Raw genomic sequence first — 18,583 nt, 5'->3', positions numbered from 1 at the left:
TTTGGGGGGTGGGGAGTACTGTCACGTTCTGACCATAGTTCTGTTATATTATTCTTTGTTTTAGTATGGTCACTGCGTGAGTTGGGGTGGGCAGTCTGTTTGTTTTTCTATGTTGGTTTTTGTGTTCGGCCTAGTATGGTTCTCAATCAGAGGCAGGTGTCATTAGTTGTCTCTGATTGAGAATCATACTTAGGTAGCCTGGGTTTCCCTGTTGGTTTGTGGGTGTTTGTTTCCGTGTGAGTGTTTGGGCCACACGGTACTGTTTCGCTTTTGTAAATTCACATTGTCATTTATTGTTTAGTGTTCTGAGTTTTAATTAAATATCATCACTTACCACGCTTACCACGCTGCACTTTGGTCTGATCCTTACTCCTCCTCAGACGAAGAGGAGGAAATCCGTTACAGCTGTCAAGGCAAAGGGTGCTACTTCGAAGAATCTCAAATATAACATATATATTGATTTGTTTAACACTTTTTTTAGTTACTACATGATTCCATATTTCTTAGTGCATAGTTTTGATGTAGAAAATAGTAAAAATAGTAAAAATAAAGAAAAACCTTGGAATGAATAGGTGTGTCCAAACTTTTGACCAGTACTGTAAAAAATGTTGGGGAGTTTCTCCCATTCCTCTCGGCAGATCCTTTCAAGCTCTGTGAGGTTGGATGGGGAGCTTTGCTGCACAGCTATTTTCAGACCTCTCCATAGATGTTCGATTGGGTTGAAGTCCGTGCTCTGGGTAGCCACTCAAAGACATTCAGAGACTTGTGCCGAAGCCACTCCTGCATTGTTTTGGCTGGAACATTCCGGGATTGTTCCGATGGCATTGAGGAGTACACCACATCAGTCATTGGCTTTATCAATAAGCGCATCAGGACGTCGTCCCCACAGTGACTGTACGTACATACCCCAACCAGAAGCCATGGATTACAGGCAACATTCACACTGAGCTAAAGGATAGAGCTGCCGGTTTCATGGTGCGGGACTCTAATCCGGAAGCTTATAAGAAATCCCGCTATGCCTTGTGACGAAATATCAAACAGGCAAAGCGTCAATACAGGGCTAAGATTGAATCTTACACCACCGGCTCCGATGCTCGTCTTTTGTGGCAGGGCTTGCAAACTTTTACAGACTACAAAGGGAAGCACAGCCACGAGCTGCCCAGTGACACGAGCCTACCAGACAAGCAACACTGAGGCATCCATGAGAGCATCAACTATTCCGGACGACTGTGTGATCACGCTCTCCGTAGCCAACGTGAGTAATACCTTTAAACAGGTCAACATTCACAAGGCTGCGGGGCCAGACGGATTACCAGGACGTGTGCTCCAGGCATGTGCTGACCAACTGGCAGGTGTCATCACTGACATTTTCGACATGTTCCTGATTGAGTCTGTAATACCTACATGTTTCAAGCAACGACCATAGTCCCTGTGCTCAAGAATACAAAGGCAACCTGCCTAAATGACTACAGACCCGTAGCACTCAAGTCCGTAGCCATGAAGTGTTTGGAAAGGCTGGTAATGGCTCACATCAACACCATTAACCCAGAAACCCTAGACCCACTCCAATTTGCATACCGCCCAAACAGACCCACAGATGATGCAATCTCTATTGCACTCCACACTTCCCTTTCCCACCTGGACAAAAGGAACACCTATGTGAGAATGCTATTCATTGACTACAGCTCAGAGTTCAACACCATAGTACCCTCATCACTAAGCTAAGGATCCTGGGACTAAACACCTCCCTCTGCAACTGGATCCTGGACTTCCTGACGGGCTGCCCCCCAGGTGGTGAGGGTAGGTAGCAACACATCTGCCACGCTGATCCTCAACACTAGAGCCTCTCAGGGGTGCATGCTTAGTCCCCTCCTGTACTCCCTGTTCACCCACGACTGCATGACCAGGCACGACTAAAACACATCATTAAGTTTGCAGAAAACACAACAGTGGTAGGCCTGATCACCGACAACGACGAGACAGCCTATAGGGAGGAGGTCAGAGACCTGGTCGGGTGGTGCCAGAATAACAACCTATCCCTCAACATAACCAAGACTAAGGAGATGATTGTGGACTACAGGAAAAGGAGGACTGAGCACACCCCCATTCTGATCGACGGGGCTGTAGTGGAGCAGGTTGAGAGCTTCAAGTTCCTTGATGTCCACATCACCAACAAACGAACATGGTCCAAGCACACCAAGACAGTAGTGAAGAGGGCACAACAAAACCTATTGTTTAACCCCCTCAGGAAACTAAAAAGATTTGGCATGGGTCCTCAGATCCTCAAAAGGATCTACATCTGCAACATCTGGTTACATCACTGTCTGGTATGGCAATTGCTCGGCCTCCGACCACAAGGCACTACAGAGGGTAGTGCGTACGGCCCAGTACATCACTGGGGCTAAGCTGCCTGCCATCCAGGACCTCTACACCAGGTGGTGTGAGAAGAAGGCCCTAAAAATTGCCCAAGACCCGAGCCACCCCAGTCATAGACTGTTCTCTCTACTACCGCATGGCAAGCGGTACTGGAGTGCCAAGTCTAGGACAAAAAGGCTTCTCAACAGTTTTTACCCCCAAGCCATAAGACTCCTGAACAGGTAATCAAATGGCCACCCGGACTATTTGCATTGTGTGCACACCCCCCAACCCCTCTTTTACGCTGCTGCTACACTATGTTTATCATATATGCATAGTCACTTTAACCATATCTACAGTTGAAGTCAGAAGTTTACATAAACTTATGTTGGAGTCATTAAAACTCGTTTTCAACCACTCCACACATTTCTTGTTTACAAACTAGAGTTTTGGCAAGTCGGTTAGGACATCTACTTTGTACATGACACAAGTAATTTATCCAACAATTGTTTACAGACAGATTATTTCACTTATAATTCACTGTATCACAATTCCAGTGGGTCAGAAGTTTACATACACTAAGTTGACTGTGCCTTTAAACAGCTTGGAAAATTCCAGAAAATTATGTCATGGCTTTAGAAGCTTCTGATAGGCTAATTGACATCATTTGAGTCAATTGGAGGTGTACTTGTGGATGTATTTCAAGGCCTACCTTCAAACTCAGTGTCACAAGAATTTTCAATCCCAATGTTGATAACTAAACAATTATTTAAGCTTTGACCAATCCCTGAGGTTTGTAAGACCCTGGGTTTAATCATATTTAGGCAAAGACTCAGCTTCTGCAAAAGGTCCGTAGGTTTATTCAGAGAACGTTCTAAAGTCCAAAATGCAAAGACATTCCCACCCCGACTACTTACACGCACACACAGACACACAAACAGTAGATGGACTGTATCTTTCCCCACAGTCCTACTTACACGGACACACAGACACACAAACAGTAGGTGGGCTGTATCTGTAGGTGGTACCACGTTCATCTGTACAAACAATAGTACGTAAGTATAATCATCATGGGACCACACAGCCGTCATACCGCTCAGGAAGGAGACTTGTTCTGTCTCCTAGAGATGAACGTACTTTGGTGCAAAAAGTGCAAATCAATCCCAGAACAACAGCAAAGGTCCTTGTGAAGATGCTGGAGGAAACCGGTACAACATATCTATATCCACAGTAAAACGAGTCCTATACCGACATAACCTGAAAGGCCGCTCAGCAAGAAAGAAGCCACTGCTCCAAAACTACCATAAAAAAGCCAGACTACAGTTGGCAAACTGCACATGGGGACGAATATGGTATTTTTGGATAAATGTCCTCTGGTCTGATGAAACAGAAATAGAACTGTTTGGCCATAATGACCATCGTTACGTTTGGAGGAAAAAATGGGGAGGCTTGCAAGCTGAAGAACACCATCCCAACAGTGAAGCACGGGGGTGGCAGCATCATGTTGTGGGGGTGCTTTGCTGCAGGAGGGACTGGTGCACTTCACAAAATAGATGGCATCATGAGGAAGGAAGATTATGTTGATATGTTGAAGCAACATCTCAAGACATCAGTGAGGAAGTTAAAGCTTCGTCGCAAATGGGTCTTCGAAATGATATTAGCTAGCTAGCTAGCTAACATTATCTAGCTAATGATTTGCCTAGTTAAATAATGGTTAAAAAACGTTTTTAAATGAGACCTCTGTCACAAACCTGTATTCATGACTCATGAACATACTTGCTACTAGCAAACAAGCAAATGCACTGTACAATGCTTCTCATGTTGCTAATTATTTAACATAAAATTGGAACATTCATGCTAAAGCTAGCATTAGAAGCTAGGCTATCTGTTAGCTAACCCTCTACTAGCCTAAGCCTAGCCTTAGTTGACGTGAAAATATGAAAGTGAAAATCTTTCCAGACTTACCAAACAAATGGTCCTCCTTGGAATAGAGATTAGTGCAGTTAAATCCTGAACAAGCCATGTTTGCCCTTGCTAACAAAACTGTATCCCATACCCGAAGAACAAACACTGGAAAGTGGTGCGATCATAAAAATAGATCTGACATAAACACTATCAGCCTGTAGGCAAGGAGGAGACTGGAACATCTTTCCCACGGATTGCAATGACCATATAAGTTCTAGCTCTTCTTCTCTACACAGGATTGTGACGTCAAAACTAGCTGCCGGTAGCAAAAACAATTATCCTCATATCCTCATTTCAGTGTGGGATTTTAAACTAATTGGTTCAAGGACATACATCTGGTTAAATAGAAGCAAATATTCATACATGATTGTGTTACAAAAAATATTGACCACGAAGATCGCCATACTCCCATTGACTATAATGGGGATCCTGTTTTCTGGAAACAATTGCTTCTTAACCACCACATTTTTGGTCCTCCTGCAGACGAGTTGTGGTGTTAGCATTTTACACTTTTTGTGGAAGGGACAGATGGCAACACACCTTTGTTGGTAAATGCATCAACCGAATGGGACCGGCTAGAGTATTGTTTAGGGACAATGAGGGGACATTGGGAGCTGCTTTTGAGAGGAAAGATAAGTCAACAAAGTGAATGGGCTGGGGGGCTAAATAACTTATCTTATAAAAACAATCAATCAATCATAATCACTAGTTAACTACACATGGTTGATGATATTACTAGATATTATCTAGAGTGTCCTGTGTTGCATATAATCTGACTGAGCATACAAGCATACAAGTATCTAAGTATCTGACTGAGCGGTGGTAGGCAGAAGCAGGCAAACATTCATTCAAACAGCACTTTCTTTGCGTTTTGCCATTAGCTCTTCGTTGTGCGTCAAGCATTGTGCTGTTTATGACTTCAAGCCTATCAACTCCCGAGATGAGGCTGGTGTAACCAAAGTGAAATGGCTAGCTAGTTAGCTTGAGCTAATAGCATTTCAAACGTCACTCGCTCTGAGCCTTGGAGTGGTTGTTTCCCTTGCTCTGCATGGGTAACGCTGCTTCGAGGGTGGCTGTTATCGTTGTGTTCCTGGTTCGAGCCCAGGGAGGAGCGAGGAGAGGGACGGAAGCTATACTGTTACACTGGCAATACTAAAGTGCCTATAAGAACATTCAATAGTCAAAGGTTAATGAAATACAAATGGTATAGAGGGAAATAGTCCTATAATTCCTATAATAACTACAACCTAAAACTTCTTACCTGGGAATATTGAAGACTCATGTTAAAAGGAACCACCAGCTTTCATATGTTCTCATGTTCTGAGCAAGGAAGTTAAACGTTAGCTTTCTTACATGGCACATATTGCACTTTTACTTTCTTCTCCAACACTTTGTTTTTGCATTATTTAAACCAAATTGAACATGTTTCATGATTTATTTGAGGCTAAATTGATTTTATTGATGTATTATATTAAGTTCAAATAAGTGTTCATTCAGTATTGTTGTAATTGTCATTATTACAAATAAAATAAAATAAAAATGTAATCGACCGATTAATCGGCATCGGCCTTTTTGGTCCTCCAATAATCGGTATCGGCGTTGAAAAATCATAATCGGTCGACCTCTAGTCCACTCCCTCATGCTTATGCACCCAAAATGACACACGGCTGAGAGTCAGACTCGGCCAACGTCATGTGGTCCGATTCTTGGCCGCCTTCGGCAGTATTACTTATGGCTAGGATGTGGGGATGGAGTTCGGGCCTATTCCGGTGAGTTATCTTGCCCAAATGTATTACTTGGGGCTTGGGCTGATTCCGGTGAGAGTTATCTGGCCCAAATGTATTACTTGGGGCTCGGGCCTATTGGGGCTACTCTCTGGCAGATGATTACACTGGCTGCTTTAAATAATTAACATGTCATTATATATTGTTCCATATTTTCTCATTGTTTAAATTCTTTAATATAGTAATGACTGTATGCCGTGGTAGAGCCATAACATTTCTGACATGCTTTTTTCTGGATTTTTGTTGTTGTTATTCTGTCTCTCACTGTTCAAATACACCTACCATTAAAATTATAGGCTGATCATTTCTTTTTCAGTGTGCAAACGTACAAAATCAGCAGGGGATCAAATACTTTTTTCCCTCACTGTATGTAAATGTAATATTTGACATTTTTAATAAATGTGCAGAAATGTAAAAAAAAACTGTTTTTGCTTTGTCATTATGCAGTATTGTGTGTAGATTGATGAGAGAAAAAAATAATTTCATCAATTTTAGAATAAGTCTATAACGTAACAAAATGTGGAAAAAGTCAAGGGGTCTGAATGCTTTCCGAAGACACTGTAACAGTGTCTGTCTTGAATGGAGTAGCCAAGCTAGCCAGCTATAGCTAGATAGGCAAAATGTGGTCCCAACTCCCCTGTTGGTTGCTCGTTGTAGCATACACCTTCTCATTTCTTTTAGCTTTAAATTCCATGATTTCATTCCACCTTGCATTGCATTCATGAACTCTCTCTACACTTGTTACACATTGAGACCCTTTGTTGTGGGGCAAAGTGCATGTCACAAAAACTACATTGAAAAGTAAATGTTTTATTAAATTAATAATTTCAAATGTCAATGTATGTACTTGTATGTAACAATGTCACATGGATATTTTAATGTAATTCAGAAAAAATACTTTTCAGTGTTGAAATAGGCCTGTAATTTTATTTTGCGCTAAGACTAATATTAATTCGATTTGTATATTCAACTAACAGTGCACATCTCTAGTTTCAAGTAGTCTAAAATAAATGATTGGCTCCCCGTTCCATGGGGGTTCTGAAACCATGTGTATCCACTCGAATTCACCAGATATTTTTGTCAATAGACCGTCAAAGGAAATCTGGTAAAACTTCAATCTTCCCAATATGTGTATGCAGGATAAGGCATACGCCAAAGACAAGCTCAAAGCCCTGTATGCTGAGCTGAGCTTCAGCCGGTCCAAGGTCCAATGTGACATTCCCAAACTGCGAGAGGAGCTCCAGACTGCAACAGGGTCTCCCAGGGAAGAGGGCAGGGGCGGCGACGGCTCCAATTCTGCTCAGGCTTACGGTAAGACATGCACACACAAACACCCCCACCCCACACAGTGCAACCTCTTCACATTCATATGTGCACACCTGCATGCACACGTACGAATAATCCTACTGGCATGTATAGTGACTTAGGACTTCCCTCTATGCATACACTGTAGACATAGTGAAGTTGACAAGCAACCCTGATTTCCTGAAGAAGGAGAGGTCGACACTCACCAGGCAAATCAGAGGGGTCAGGTCAAAGGTGAGAGGTCAGGGGCGAGGTACAGTGCCTTGCAAAAGTATTCATCCCCCTTGGCAAGTTTCCTATTTTTTTGCATTACAACCTGTAATTTAAATGGATTTTAATTTGAATTTCATGTAATGGACATACTGAAAATAGTCCAAATTGTTGAAATGGAAAAAAATTACTTGTTTCAAAAAATTCTCAAAAATAAAAAATTTAAAAGTGGTGCGTGCATATGTATTCACCCCCTTTGCTATGAAGCTCCTAAATTAGATCTGGTGCCAACAATTACCTTCAGAAGTCACATAATTAGTTAAATAAAGTCCACCTGTGTGCAATCTAAGTGTCACATGATCTCAGTATATACACCTGTATATACACCAGTATATACACGTATATACAGTGCCTTGCGAAAGTATTCGGCCCCCTTGAACTTTGCGACCTTTTGCCACATTTCAGGCTTCAAACATAAAGATATAAAAATGTATTCTTTTGTGAAGAATCAACAACAAGTGGGACACAATCATGAAGTGGAACGACATTTATTGGATATTTCAAACTTTTTTAACAAATCAAAAACAGAAAAATTGGGCGTGCAAAATTATTCAGCCCCTTTACTTTCAGTACAGCAAACTCTCTCCAGAAGTTCAGTGAGGATCTCTGAATGATCCAATGTTGACCTAAATGACTAATGATGATAAATGCAATCCACCTGTGTGTAATCAAGTATCCGTATAAATGCACCTGCCATGTGATAGTCTCAGAGGTCCGTTAAAAGCGCAGAGAGCATCATGAAGAACAAGGAACACACCAGGCAGGTCAGAGATACTGTTGTGAAGAAGTTTAAAGCCGGATTTGGATACAAAAAGACTTCCCAAGCTTTAAACATCCCAAGGAGCACTGTGCAAGCGATAATATTGAAATGGAAGGAGTATCAGACCACTGCAAATCTACCAAGACCTGGCCGTCCCTCTAAACTTTCAGCTCATACAAGGAGAAGACTGATCAGAGATGCAGCCAAGAGGCCCATGATCACTCTGGATGAACTGCAGAGATCTACAGCTGAGGTGGGAGACTCTGTCCATAGGACAACAATCAGTCGTATATTGCACAAATCTGGCCTTTATGGAAGAGTGGCAAGAAGAAAGCCATTTCTTAAAGATATCCATAAAAAGTTTTGTTTAAAGTTTGCCACAAGCCACCTGGGAGACACACCAAACATGTGGAAGAAGGTGCTCTGGTCAGATGAAACCAAAATTTAACTTTTTGGCAACAATGCAAAAAAGCAACACAGCTCATCACCCTGAACACACCATCCCCACTGTCAAACATGGTGGTGGCAGCATCATGGTTTGGGCCTGCTTTTCTTCAGCAGGGACAGGGAAGATGGTTAAAATTGATGGGAAGATGGATGGAGCCAAATACAGGACCATTCTGGAAGAAAACCTGATGGAGTCTGCAAAAGACCTGAGATTGGGATGGAGATTTGTCTTCTAACAAGACAATGATCCAAAACATAAAGCAAAATCTACAATGGAATGGTTCAAAAATAAACATATCCAGGTGTTAGAATGGCCAAGTCAAAGTCCAGACCTGAATCCAATCGAGAATCTGTGGAAAGAACTGAAAACTGCTGTTCACAAATGCTCTCCATCCAACCTCACTGAGCTCGAGCTGTTTTGCAAGGAGGAATGGGGAAAAATGTCAGTCTCTCGATGTGCAAAACTGATAGAGACATACCCCAAGCGACTTACAGCTGTAATCGCAGCAAAAGGTGGCGCTACAAAGTATTAACTTAAGGGGGCTGAATAATTTTGCACGCCCAATTTTTCAGTTTTTGATTTGTTAAAAAAGTTTGAAATATCCAATAAATGTCGTTCCACTTCATGATTGTGTCCCACTTGTTGTTGATTCTTCACAAAAAAATACAGTTTTATATCTTTATGTTTGAAGCCTGAAATGTGGCAAAAGGTCGCAAAGTTCAAGGGGGCCGAATACTTTCGCAAGGCACTGTACATGTATATACACCTGTACTGTTCTGAAAAGCCCCAGAGTCTGGAACACCACTAAGCAAGGGGCACCACCAAGCAAGCGGCACCATGACAACCAAGAAGCTCTCCAAACAGGTCAGGGACAAAGTTGTGGAGAAGTACAGATCAGGGTTGGGTTATAAAATAATATCTGAAACTTTTAACAAACCATGGTGCACCATAATATCCATTATTAAAAAATGGAAAGAATATGGCACCACAACAAACCTGCCAAGAGAGGGCCGCCCACCAAAACTCACGGACCAGGCAAGGAGGGCACTAATCAGAGAGGCAACAAAGAGACCAAAGATAACCCTGAAGGAGCTGCAAAGTTCCACAGCAGATTGGAGTATCTGTCCATAGGACCACCTTAAGCCGTACACTCAACAGAGCTGGGCTTTACGGAAGAGTGGCCAGACAGAAGCCATTGATTAAAGAAAAAAAATAAGCAAACACGTTTGATGTTTGCCAAAAGGCATGTGGGAGACTCCCCAAACATATGGAAGAAGGTACTCTGGTCAGATGAGACTAAAATGTAGCTTTTTGGCCATCAAGACAAATGCTATGTCTGGCGCAAACCAAACACCTCTCATCACCCTGAGAATACCATGGCAGCATCATACTGTGGGAATGTTTTTCATCAGCAGGGACTGGGAAACTGGTCAGAATTGAAGGAATGATGGATGGCGCTAAATACAAGGACATTCTTGAGGGAAACCTGTTTCAGTCTTCCAGAGATTTGAGACTGGGACGAAGATTCACCTTCCAGCAGGACAATGACCGTAAGCATACTGATAAAGCAACACCCGAGTGGTTTAAGGGGAAACATTGAAATGTCTTGGATTGGCATATTTAAAGCCCAGACCTCAATCCAATTGAGAATCTGTGGTATGACTTAAAGATTGCTGTGTACCAGTGAACCCATCCAACTTGAAGGAGCTGGAGCAGTTTTGCCTTAACCTCTCTAGGGTATGCCAACATCCAGTGAGATTTCATAGCGCCAAATTCAAATACAGAAATACTCAATATAAAAATTCTGAAAAGATACAACTATTTTACATAGATTTAAAGATGAACATCTTGTGAATCCAACCACGTTGTTAGATTTAAAAAATGCTTTACGGCGAAAGGATACCTTACAATTATTTGAGAACATAGCCCAGCAGACAAATCATTACAAACAGTAACCAGCCAAGTAGAAGAGTTACACAAGTGATAAACTTAATCCCTTACCTTTGATGATCTTCATATGGTTGCACTCAGAAGACATTCATTTATTCAATAAATGTTCCTTTTGTTCGATAAAGTCTCTCTTTATATCCGAAAACCTCAGTTTTGTTCACGCCTTTTCTTCAGTAATCCACAGGCTCAAACGCAGTCACAACAGGCAGACAAAAAAATCTAATTTGTATCCGTAAAGTTCATAGAAACATGTCAAACGATGTTTATATTCAATCCTCAGGTTGTTTTTAGCCTAAATAATCGATAATATTTCAACCGGACAATAACGTCATCAATGTAAAAGGTAAACAAGAAAGGTACTCTCTCGGTCGTGCGCATGAAAAAGCTCTGTGACATGGCAGGGTCCACTCATTGACTGCTCTTACTCCCTCATTTTTCAGAATACAAGCCCGAAACAATTTCTAAAGACTGTTGACATCTAGTGGAAGGCATAGGTACTGCACTTTGAGTCCTAAGTCAATGGATACTGTCATGGCATTGAATAGAAAACTACAACAGACAAAAAATCCTACTTCCTGAATGGATTTTTCTCAGTTCTGTGATACTCACATACATTATTTTAACAGTTTTGGAAAGGAAACTTTAGAGTGTTTTCTATCCAAATCTACTAATTATATGAATATCCTATATTCTGGGCCTGAGTAGAAGGCAGTTTAATTTGGGCACGCTTTTCATCCAAAATTCCAAATGCTGCCCCCTACGCTAGAGAAGTTAAAGAATGGGCAAAAATCCCAGTGGCTAGATGTGCCAAGCTTATAGAGACATGCCCCAAGAGACTTGCGGCTGTAAATGCTGCAAAAGGTGGCTCTACAAAGTATTGACTTTGGGCGGATGAATAGTTATGCACGCTCAAGTTTTCAATTTTTTTGTCTTATTTCTTGTTTGTTTCACTATACAAAATATTTTGCATCTTCAAAGTGGTAGGCATGTTGTGTAAATCAAATGATACAAACCCCCAAAAAATGCATTTTAATTCCAGGTTGTAAGGCAACAAAATAGGAAAAATGCCAAGGGGGTGAATACTTTCACAAGCCACTGTAACTTTCACTCAATCCCAATTTGATAACACTGCAATAACTAAAAACAAAACACTGATTTTGTGCCTCATTTCTTCCTTTTTTTTCATCTGTGTCGTCTCTTTGTCTGTCAGAGTCTGAAGGAGGGTCTTTCTGTCCAAGAGAGAATGAAGCTGTTTGAGCCCATGGACTAGAAGAAGATCTGATCAATTTTTTTGTTGTTGCTCATTCGTCAATGTGTGTGTGTGTATGTGTTTGTGTGGTGTTTGCCAATCGTGTGCAACAGTGCTAGTCTGAGTACAGGTCTCTTTAGAAACATTCCACTCCTTGCCACTCCTTGTCATTGCCAATCTTCATCTTTGGCAAATGACATAGAGTACAGGGAGTGGAATAGCTAAAGAGACTAGTACCCAGACTACTGCAGTGCTTGGCTTGCCTGTGATCTGTAGAGTGTACCATTGGGAGATTTTTAGAGCATTGATGTGGTGAGGTTGCAAGTATTGTGATTAACTATTTATTTATGTATGTATTATTACACAGACCAATATATTGCACAGTTGGGCTAACTAATAAAAAGCTCTTACAGGGCTCAATGCACAATGTGTTTCTCTCCTCCTAGTCCACTTCACCACACCCGGACAGTGATGTGAACTGTTTAATTAGGACAAAACCAAATTCCCTATGTAAGAACACACTCAAATCTAAATACTGGTCATGTAAAAATGCATGGCTATGATTTTTTCAATGTATTTTAATACACTTGTGTCCTGTATTTTAGTGTTCCATATTATTAATAAAATGTTTTTTATTTGAATGTCAAAGTGTGTCTAAATAAATGTAATGTCGGAACCATTTTTCTGTTTCCATCCTCTTTCTCCCAGTGGCCATGGTAACACCAGACCACAAGGTTTCCCTCTCGCAGCAGTCAGAGCATTCATTGGCATTCTCTCACTCACTCTCCTTATGGCGTTTGTTTTTCTCAATACGATGGGAAAATGAGGCCTCGCATCCCTTCCCCACAATTCATTTGGGATCCACTATTAAACTATAGTTCTGTAAACTACTTGAAAACAAGCAACGGTGGTGTCGTTTAGTGGTATGATCGTTCCATTGGAAGATTGTGTAGGCATACATTATTAATAATCTATTCTACAGTGTTGTGGAGTAAACGTAATTTACTCACCTTCATTTTAAGTGAGCGTTTATCCACCTTTTACAGAAAAATGTATTGAACGTATAGGGAGCATAGCTTTTTTCACTGCAACCTGGGATGAGCTATTTTTTTTACCACTACCCCACTGTTTCTACGCCAGCATCTAGCTGGCAGAGTGAAACTGAAATGTCCTTTGTTTAAACTTTACAGCGACGCTATGGAAATTGAAACGTAACTGTCTCATCATATGAATTTGGCACATTTTTTACTCACCATGGGTGATGTTGGTTCATCCTGATTCTCAGATGTATGCAGAGAGAAGAGGAAATTGGTCCCGGTGAGAAGGTGTGTCATTCACAGCACTTATGGTTTTAATAACTGCAGCAATTATGACTTTCATTGTGTAAATAATTCCAGAGTGCTCATATTCTTGAAGAATGTACTTTATGCTCACTGGTTTGAGACCACAATAATGTGCCGCTAACAACTTAATTAAAAATGCTGTGATTTTTGTTTTACTGGATTATATTTGATGTTACCTTTATTTCAACAGGGAGTCCCGCTGACAAAAAGGACCGGTGTCTTTCATAAGGCAGCCCTGCATTTTACAATTTCACACATTTGACAAAATACAAGAGAATACAAAAATACACACTTAAGAAAAACAATCACATTCCTCAACAAAGATGTCCTCAATCCAATATTTTGAACTGCCCGAGAGTCATCAATGTAACTAGTTGCAAGGAACTTGTTATTCCATACATGGGGTGCAAAGGCAGTTTTCTCTAAGTCTGGAGCAACAGATAAAACAGTACATTGTTGTATATAACATCATTACGCCACTACATATCCACAATGCAAAATGTATAATACCACCATACAACAATATTACAATGTACATGTGTGTGCTAGCGCTTGTGTGCGCATGCGTGTGTCTATACCTTTGTGTGTGTCTCTTCACAGTCTCCGCTGTTTCATAAGGTGTATTTGATCATTTAAAAAAATCTGATTCTACTGCTTGCATCAGTTACTTGATGTGGAATAGAGTTGCATGTAGTACTGTGGGACTCCCATAGTCTATTCTGTATTTGGGGATTGTGAAGAGACCTATGGTGGCATTTCTTGTGGGGTATGCATGGGTGTCTGCGCTTGTCAACACTTCTTACAAAAACAAGTAGTGATGAAGTCAATTTCTCCTCAACTTTGAGCCATGAGAGATTGACATGCTTATCAGTAATGTTAGCTCCCCGTGTAGTTTTAAGGGCCAGCCGTGCTGATCTGTTCTGAGCCAATCGTAATTTTCCTAAGTCCCTTTTTGTGGCACCTGACCACACAACTGAACAGTAGTCCAGGTGCGACAAAACTAGAACCTGTAGGACCTTCCTTGTTGATAGTGTTGTTAAGAAGGCAGAGCAGGGCTTTATTATGGACAGATTATTCCCTATCTTAGCTACTGTTGTATCAATATGGTTTGACAACGACAGTTTACAATCCAGGAGTACTCCAAGCAGTTTAGTCACCTCAACTTGCTCAATTTCCACATTATTCATTACAAGATTTAGTTAAGGTTTAGGGTTTAGAGAAAGATTTGTCCCAAATACAGTGCTTTTAGTTTTGAAATATTTCGGGCTAACTTATTCCTTGCCACCCATTCTGAAACTAACTGCAGCTCTATAAGTGTTTGCAGTCATTTCAGTCGCTGTAGGAGCTGACGTTTATAGTGTTGACTCATCCGCATACATAGACACACTGTCTTTACTCAAAGCCAGTGGCATGTTGTTAGTAAAGATTGAAAAAAAGAAAGGGGTCTCGACAGCTGCCCTGTGGAATTCCTGATTCTACCTGGATTATGTTGGCGAGGCTTCCATTAAAGAACACCCTCTGTGTTGTGTTAGACAAGTAACTCTTTATCTACAATACAGCATGGGGTGTAAAGCTATAACACATATGTTTTTTTTTTGAGCAGCAGACTATGATCAATAATGTCAAAAGCCGCACTGAAGTCTAACAAAACAGCCTCCTCCCAAACTTTGTATCATCAATTTCTCTCAGTCAATCATCAGTCATTTGTGTAAGTGCTGTGCTTGTTGAATGTCCTTCCCTATAAGCATGCTGAAAGTCTATTGTCAATTTGTTTACTGTAAAATAGCATTATATCTGGTCAAACCATTTTTCTCAAAGGTTTACTAAGGGTTGGTAACAGCCTGATTGGTCTGCTATTTGAGCCAGTGAAGAGGTCTTTACTATTCATAGGTTGCGGAATGACTTTTGATTCCCTCCAGGCCTGAGGGCAAATACCTTCTAGTAGGCTTAAGTTGAAGATATGACAAATAGGAGTGGCAATATCGTCTGCTATTATCCTCAGTAATTTTCCATCCAAGTTGTCAGACTCCGGTGGCTTGTCATTGTTGATAAACAACAATAGTTATTTCACCTCTTCACACTCACCTTACAGAATTCAAAATGAAAATGCTTGTCTTTCTTAATTTGGTCAGATGTACTTGTGTCAGCATTTGTTGCTGGCATTTCATTCCTAAATTTGGCAGTATCAGTGGGTTTTGTTATGAATGAACCATCTAATTCAATGAATGATCGAGCTGTTTGCCTTTTTGCCCAAAATGTAATTCAAACCTCTTGAAACTAGGGGGCACTATTTTCATTTTTGGAAAAATAACGTTCCCAAAGTAAACGGGCTATTTTGTCAGGACAAGATGCTAGAATATGCATATAATTGACAGTTTAGGATAGAAAACACTCTAAAGTTTCCAAAACTGTAAAACTATTGTCTGTGAGTATAACAGAACTGATATTGCAGGCGAAAGCCTGAGAAAAATCCAATCACGAAGGGACTCTTATTTAGAAAGCTCTGCGTTCCTATTCGTCCCTATTGAGCAGTGAATGGGATATCAACATTATGCTATGTTAGGCTATCGATAAACTTACACAAATGCTTGTCTTGCTTTGGCTGTAAAGCATTATTTCAAAATCTGAGATGAAAAGATGATTAACAAAAGGCTAAGCTGTGTTTCAATATATTTCACTTGTGATTTCATGAATATGAATATTTTCGAGTAATATTTTTTGTCCGTTGCGTTATGCTAATTAGTGTCAGTTGATGACAATTCTCCCGGATCCGGGAGGGGTAGTTCTAAGAGTTAAGGTGCTCCAAAGCTTTTTACAGTCATTCTTTAAAAAAAATGTATCTTTGTTTCATTGTATAGTTTGTTCTTCTTTTTATTTAATTTAGTTACATGATTTCTCAATTTGCAGCACATTTTCCAATTGGTTGTGGTACCAGACTTACTTACCATACCTTTTGCCTCATCCCTCTCAACCATTACATTTTTAAATTCCTCATCAACCAAGGGGATTTAACCGTTTTTACAGTCATTTTCTTAGTGGGTGCATGCTTATTAGTAACGGGAATAAGCAAAATGTTGTTCCAGTAGTTGCTTTTGAACGTGTTAGAGTTTTGTCAGGAAAAGTCTTCTTAATGCGAAGGCACATTCCTCGTGTGAATATTGGAGAGGGAGATACTGAATGTTCTGTCCTTGATTTACATTAATGCGAAGGCACATTCCTCGTGTGAATATTGGAGAGGGAGATACTGAATGTTCTGTCCTTGATTTACATTAATGCGAAGGCACATTCCTCGTGTGAATATTGGAGAGGGAGATACTGAATGTTCTGTCCTTGATTTACAACAGGATGTGAGGTGTTAACCCCCACCAGTTCCCTCCTCCCCCCCTCTTGCGGGTGAGAGTGGGTCTTGTTGAAGTTATTTATTGCAAAGCTGATTTGACCTATTTGGATCCTCACAGGACAGTCATGACACATGTTGCAGGCACTGGTAACAGTTTGAAGCTTTTTCTTGAGTGGGCAGCTTGATGAAACCCAGTCAATATTGAAATCACCCAGAAAACATACCTCTCTGTTGATATCACACACATTATCAAGTATTTAGCACATATTATTCAGATACTGACTGTCAGCACTTGGTGGTCTATAGCAGCTTCCCACAAGAATGGGCTTTATGTGATACAGAGTATTACTTCAACAGTATTTAACATGAAATCCTCTCTAAGCTTTACAGGAATGTGGTTCTGAATATAGACTGCATCCCCACGCCCATTGGTATTTCCGTCTTTTTGGTAGATATTATAACCTCAGGTGTGGTACATTTGTGTACTCGCCAACATCAGATTCTGCGGACACTGTATCATCAAAGGTATTATCTAAGTGAGTTTCAGATCTAGTCAAAATATGAATGTCATCTGTTACTAGCAAGTTATTGACTCCATATCTTAATATGGGCTGTTTTTTGCACTTTTCTTGAACGCTTGATTGTTTGTAATGCTTTACTGGGAAGCTTATCAGAAGTAGACTTGCTCATGTTATTTATATTGGAGATAATAGTGCAGGGAGAGCTGCACACAGTGGACTTCCTACTAGGGCACACTAACTCAGTGCTAAAAGTGTATCTGGTTCATAGGCACATGATTACTGCATACAATAACTGTAGGATCAACAGAGGTATTCAGGGCAGTTAGGGGGACATAAATTAAGTTACTTACATTGTGTCTGCCAACGCCCCTGGGATAATCTACATTTGAAGCTGCATTATGACAAGTCAGCAACACAATGGTAGGTATTAACTGAGCTTGGGTCATTGTCTCAAGGCAGCCTTGAAATGCGTGGACAGAGTCCAGGAACAAGATGATTTGGATGGACTCCATCATTCCTGTAGAGCAGGTATCCCCAAACTGGGGTACGCGCAATGCCATCGGTGGTACGACAAATAAAAATCTGTTTCACATTTAAATTAAAATAAAATCTTGTTTCACTGCCAAAAATAAAAAATAAACCATCTAGTGTTAAAAAACCATCCAGTGAAATAACAACACAATGTCAAATACAGGTAGTTAACATTCAATCACATTAACAGTTACGCTCTCGCGGGAAACCTTCACTCTTGCGCAGACATTTAGAAACAAAACTTAACCATTTGAAAATAAGCCACAGGAGTTTTTTGAGCGACAATAAAAATGACTTTTGAGTAGTAAGACGAATAAAAGCAACAGATACAGTTGAAGTCGGAAGTTTACATACACTTAGGTTGGAGTGATTAAAACTTGTTTTTCAAACACTCCACACAATTCTTGTTAACAAACTATAGTTTTGGCAAGTCGGTTAGAACATCTATTTTGTGCATGACACAAGTAATTTTTCCAACAATTGTTTACAGACAGATTATTTCACTTATAATTCACTGTATCACAATTCCAGTGGGTCAGAAGTTTACATACACTAAGTTGACTGTGCTTGGAAAATTCCAGAAAATTATGTCAAGGCTTTAGAAGCTTCTGATAGGCTAAATGACATAATTTGAGTCAATTGTAGTTGTACAGTACCTGTGGATGCATTTCAAGGCCTACCTTCAAACCCAGTGCCTCTTTGCTTGACATCATGGGAAAATCAAAAGAAATCAGCCAAAACCTCAGAAAAAATATTGTAGAC

At 40.5% G+C, this 18,583-nt stretch overlaps 1 protein-coding gene across 3 annotated transcripts in view; it reads left to right on the top strand.

The window, feature by feature from the left end:
- LOC115109977 (uncharacterized) overlaps positions 1-12,767 on the top strand; it is an 88,439-nt gene extending 75,672 nt beyond the window's left edge. For all 3 annotated transcript variants that reach the window (XM_029635260.2, XM_029635261.2, XM_029635259.2), the window contains 3 exons: positions 7,244-7,415; positions 7,558-7,643; positions 12,048-12,767. In XM_029635260.2, the coding sequence (XP_029491120.2) occupies positions 7,244-7,415; positions 7,558-7,643; positions 12,048-12,107 (318 nt within the window). In that variant the 3' untranslated portion in view covers positions 12,108-12,767. The remainder of the gene's footprint in view (positions 1-7,243; positions 7,416-7,557; positions 7,644-12,047) is intronic.
- Positions 12,768-18,583: the final 5,816 nt, after the last annotated feature.

The sequence above is a fragment of the Oncorhynchus nerka genome, linkage group LG26 (assembly GCF_034236695.1).
Source record: "Oncorhynchus nerka isolate Pitt River linkage group LG26, Oner_Uvic_2.0, whole genome shotgun sequence".
In the NCBI taxonomy this organism is placed as follows: domain Eukaryota; kingdom Metazoa; phylum Chordata; class Actinopteri; order Salmoniformes; family Salmonidae; genus Oncorhynchus; species Oncorhynchus nerka.
Note: the sequence above shows the minus strand (reverse complement) of the source record. Positions and strands in the feature narration are given on the sequence as shown.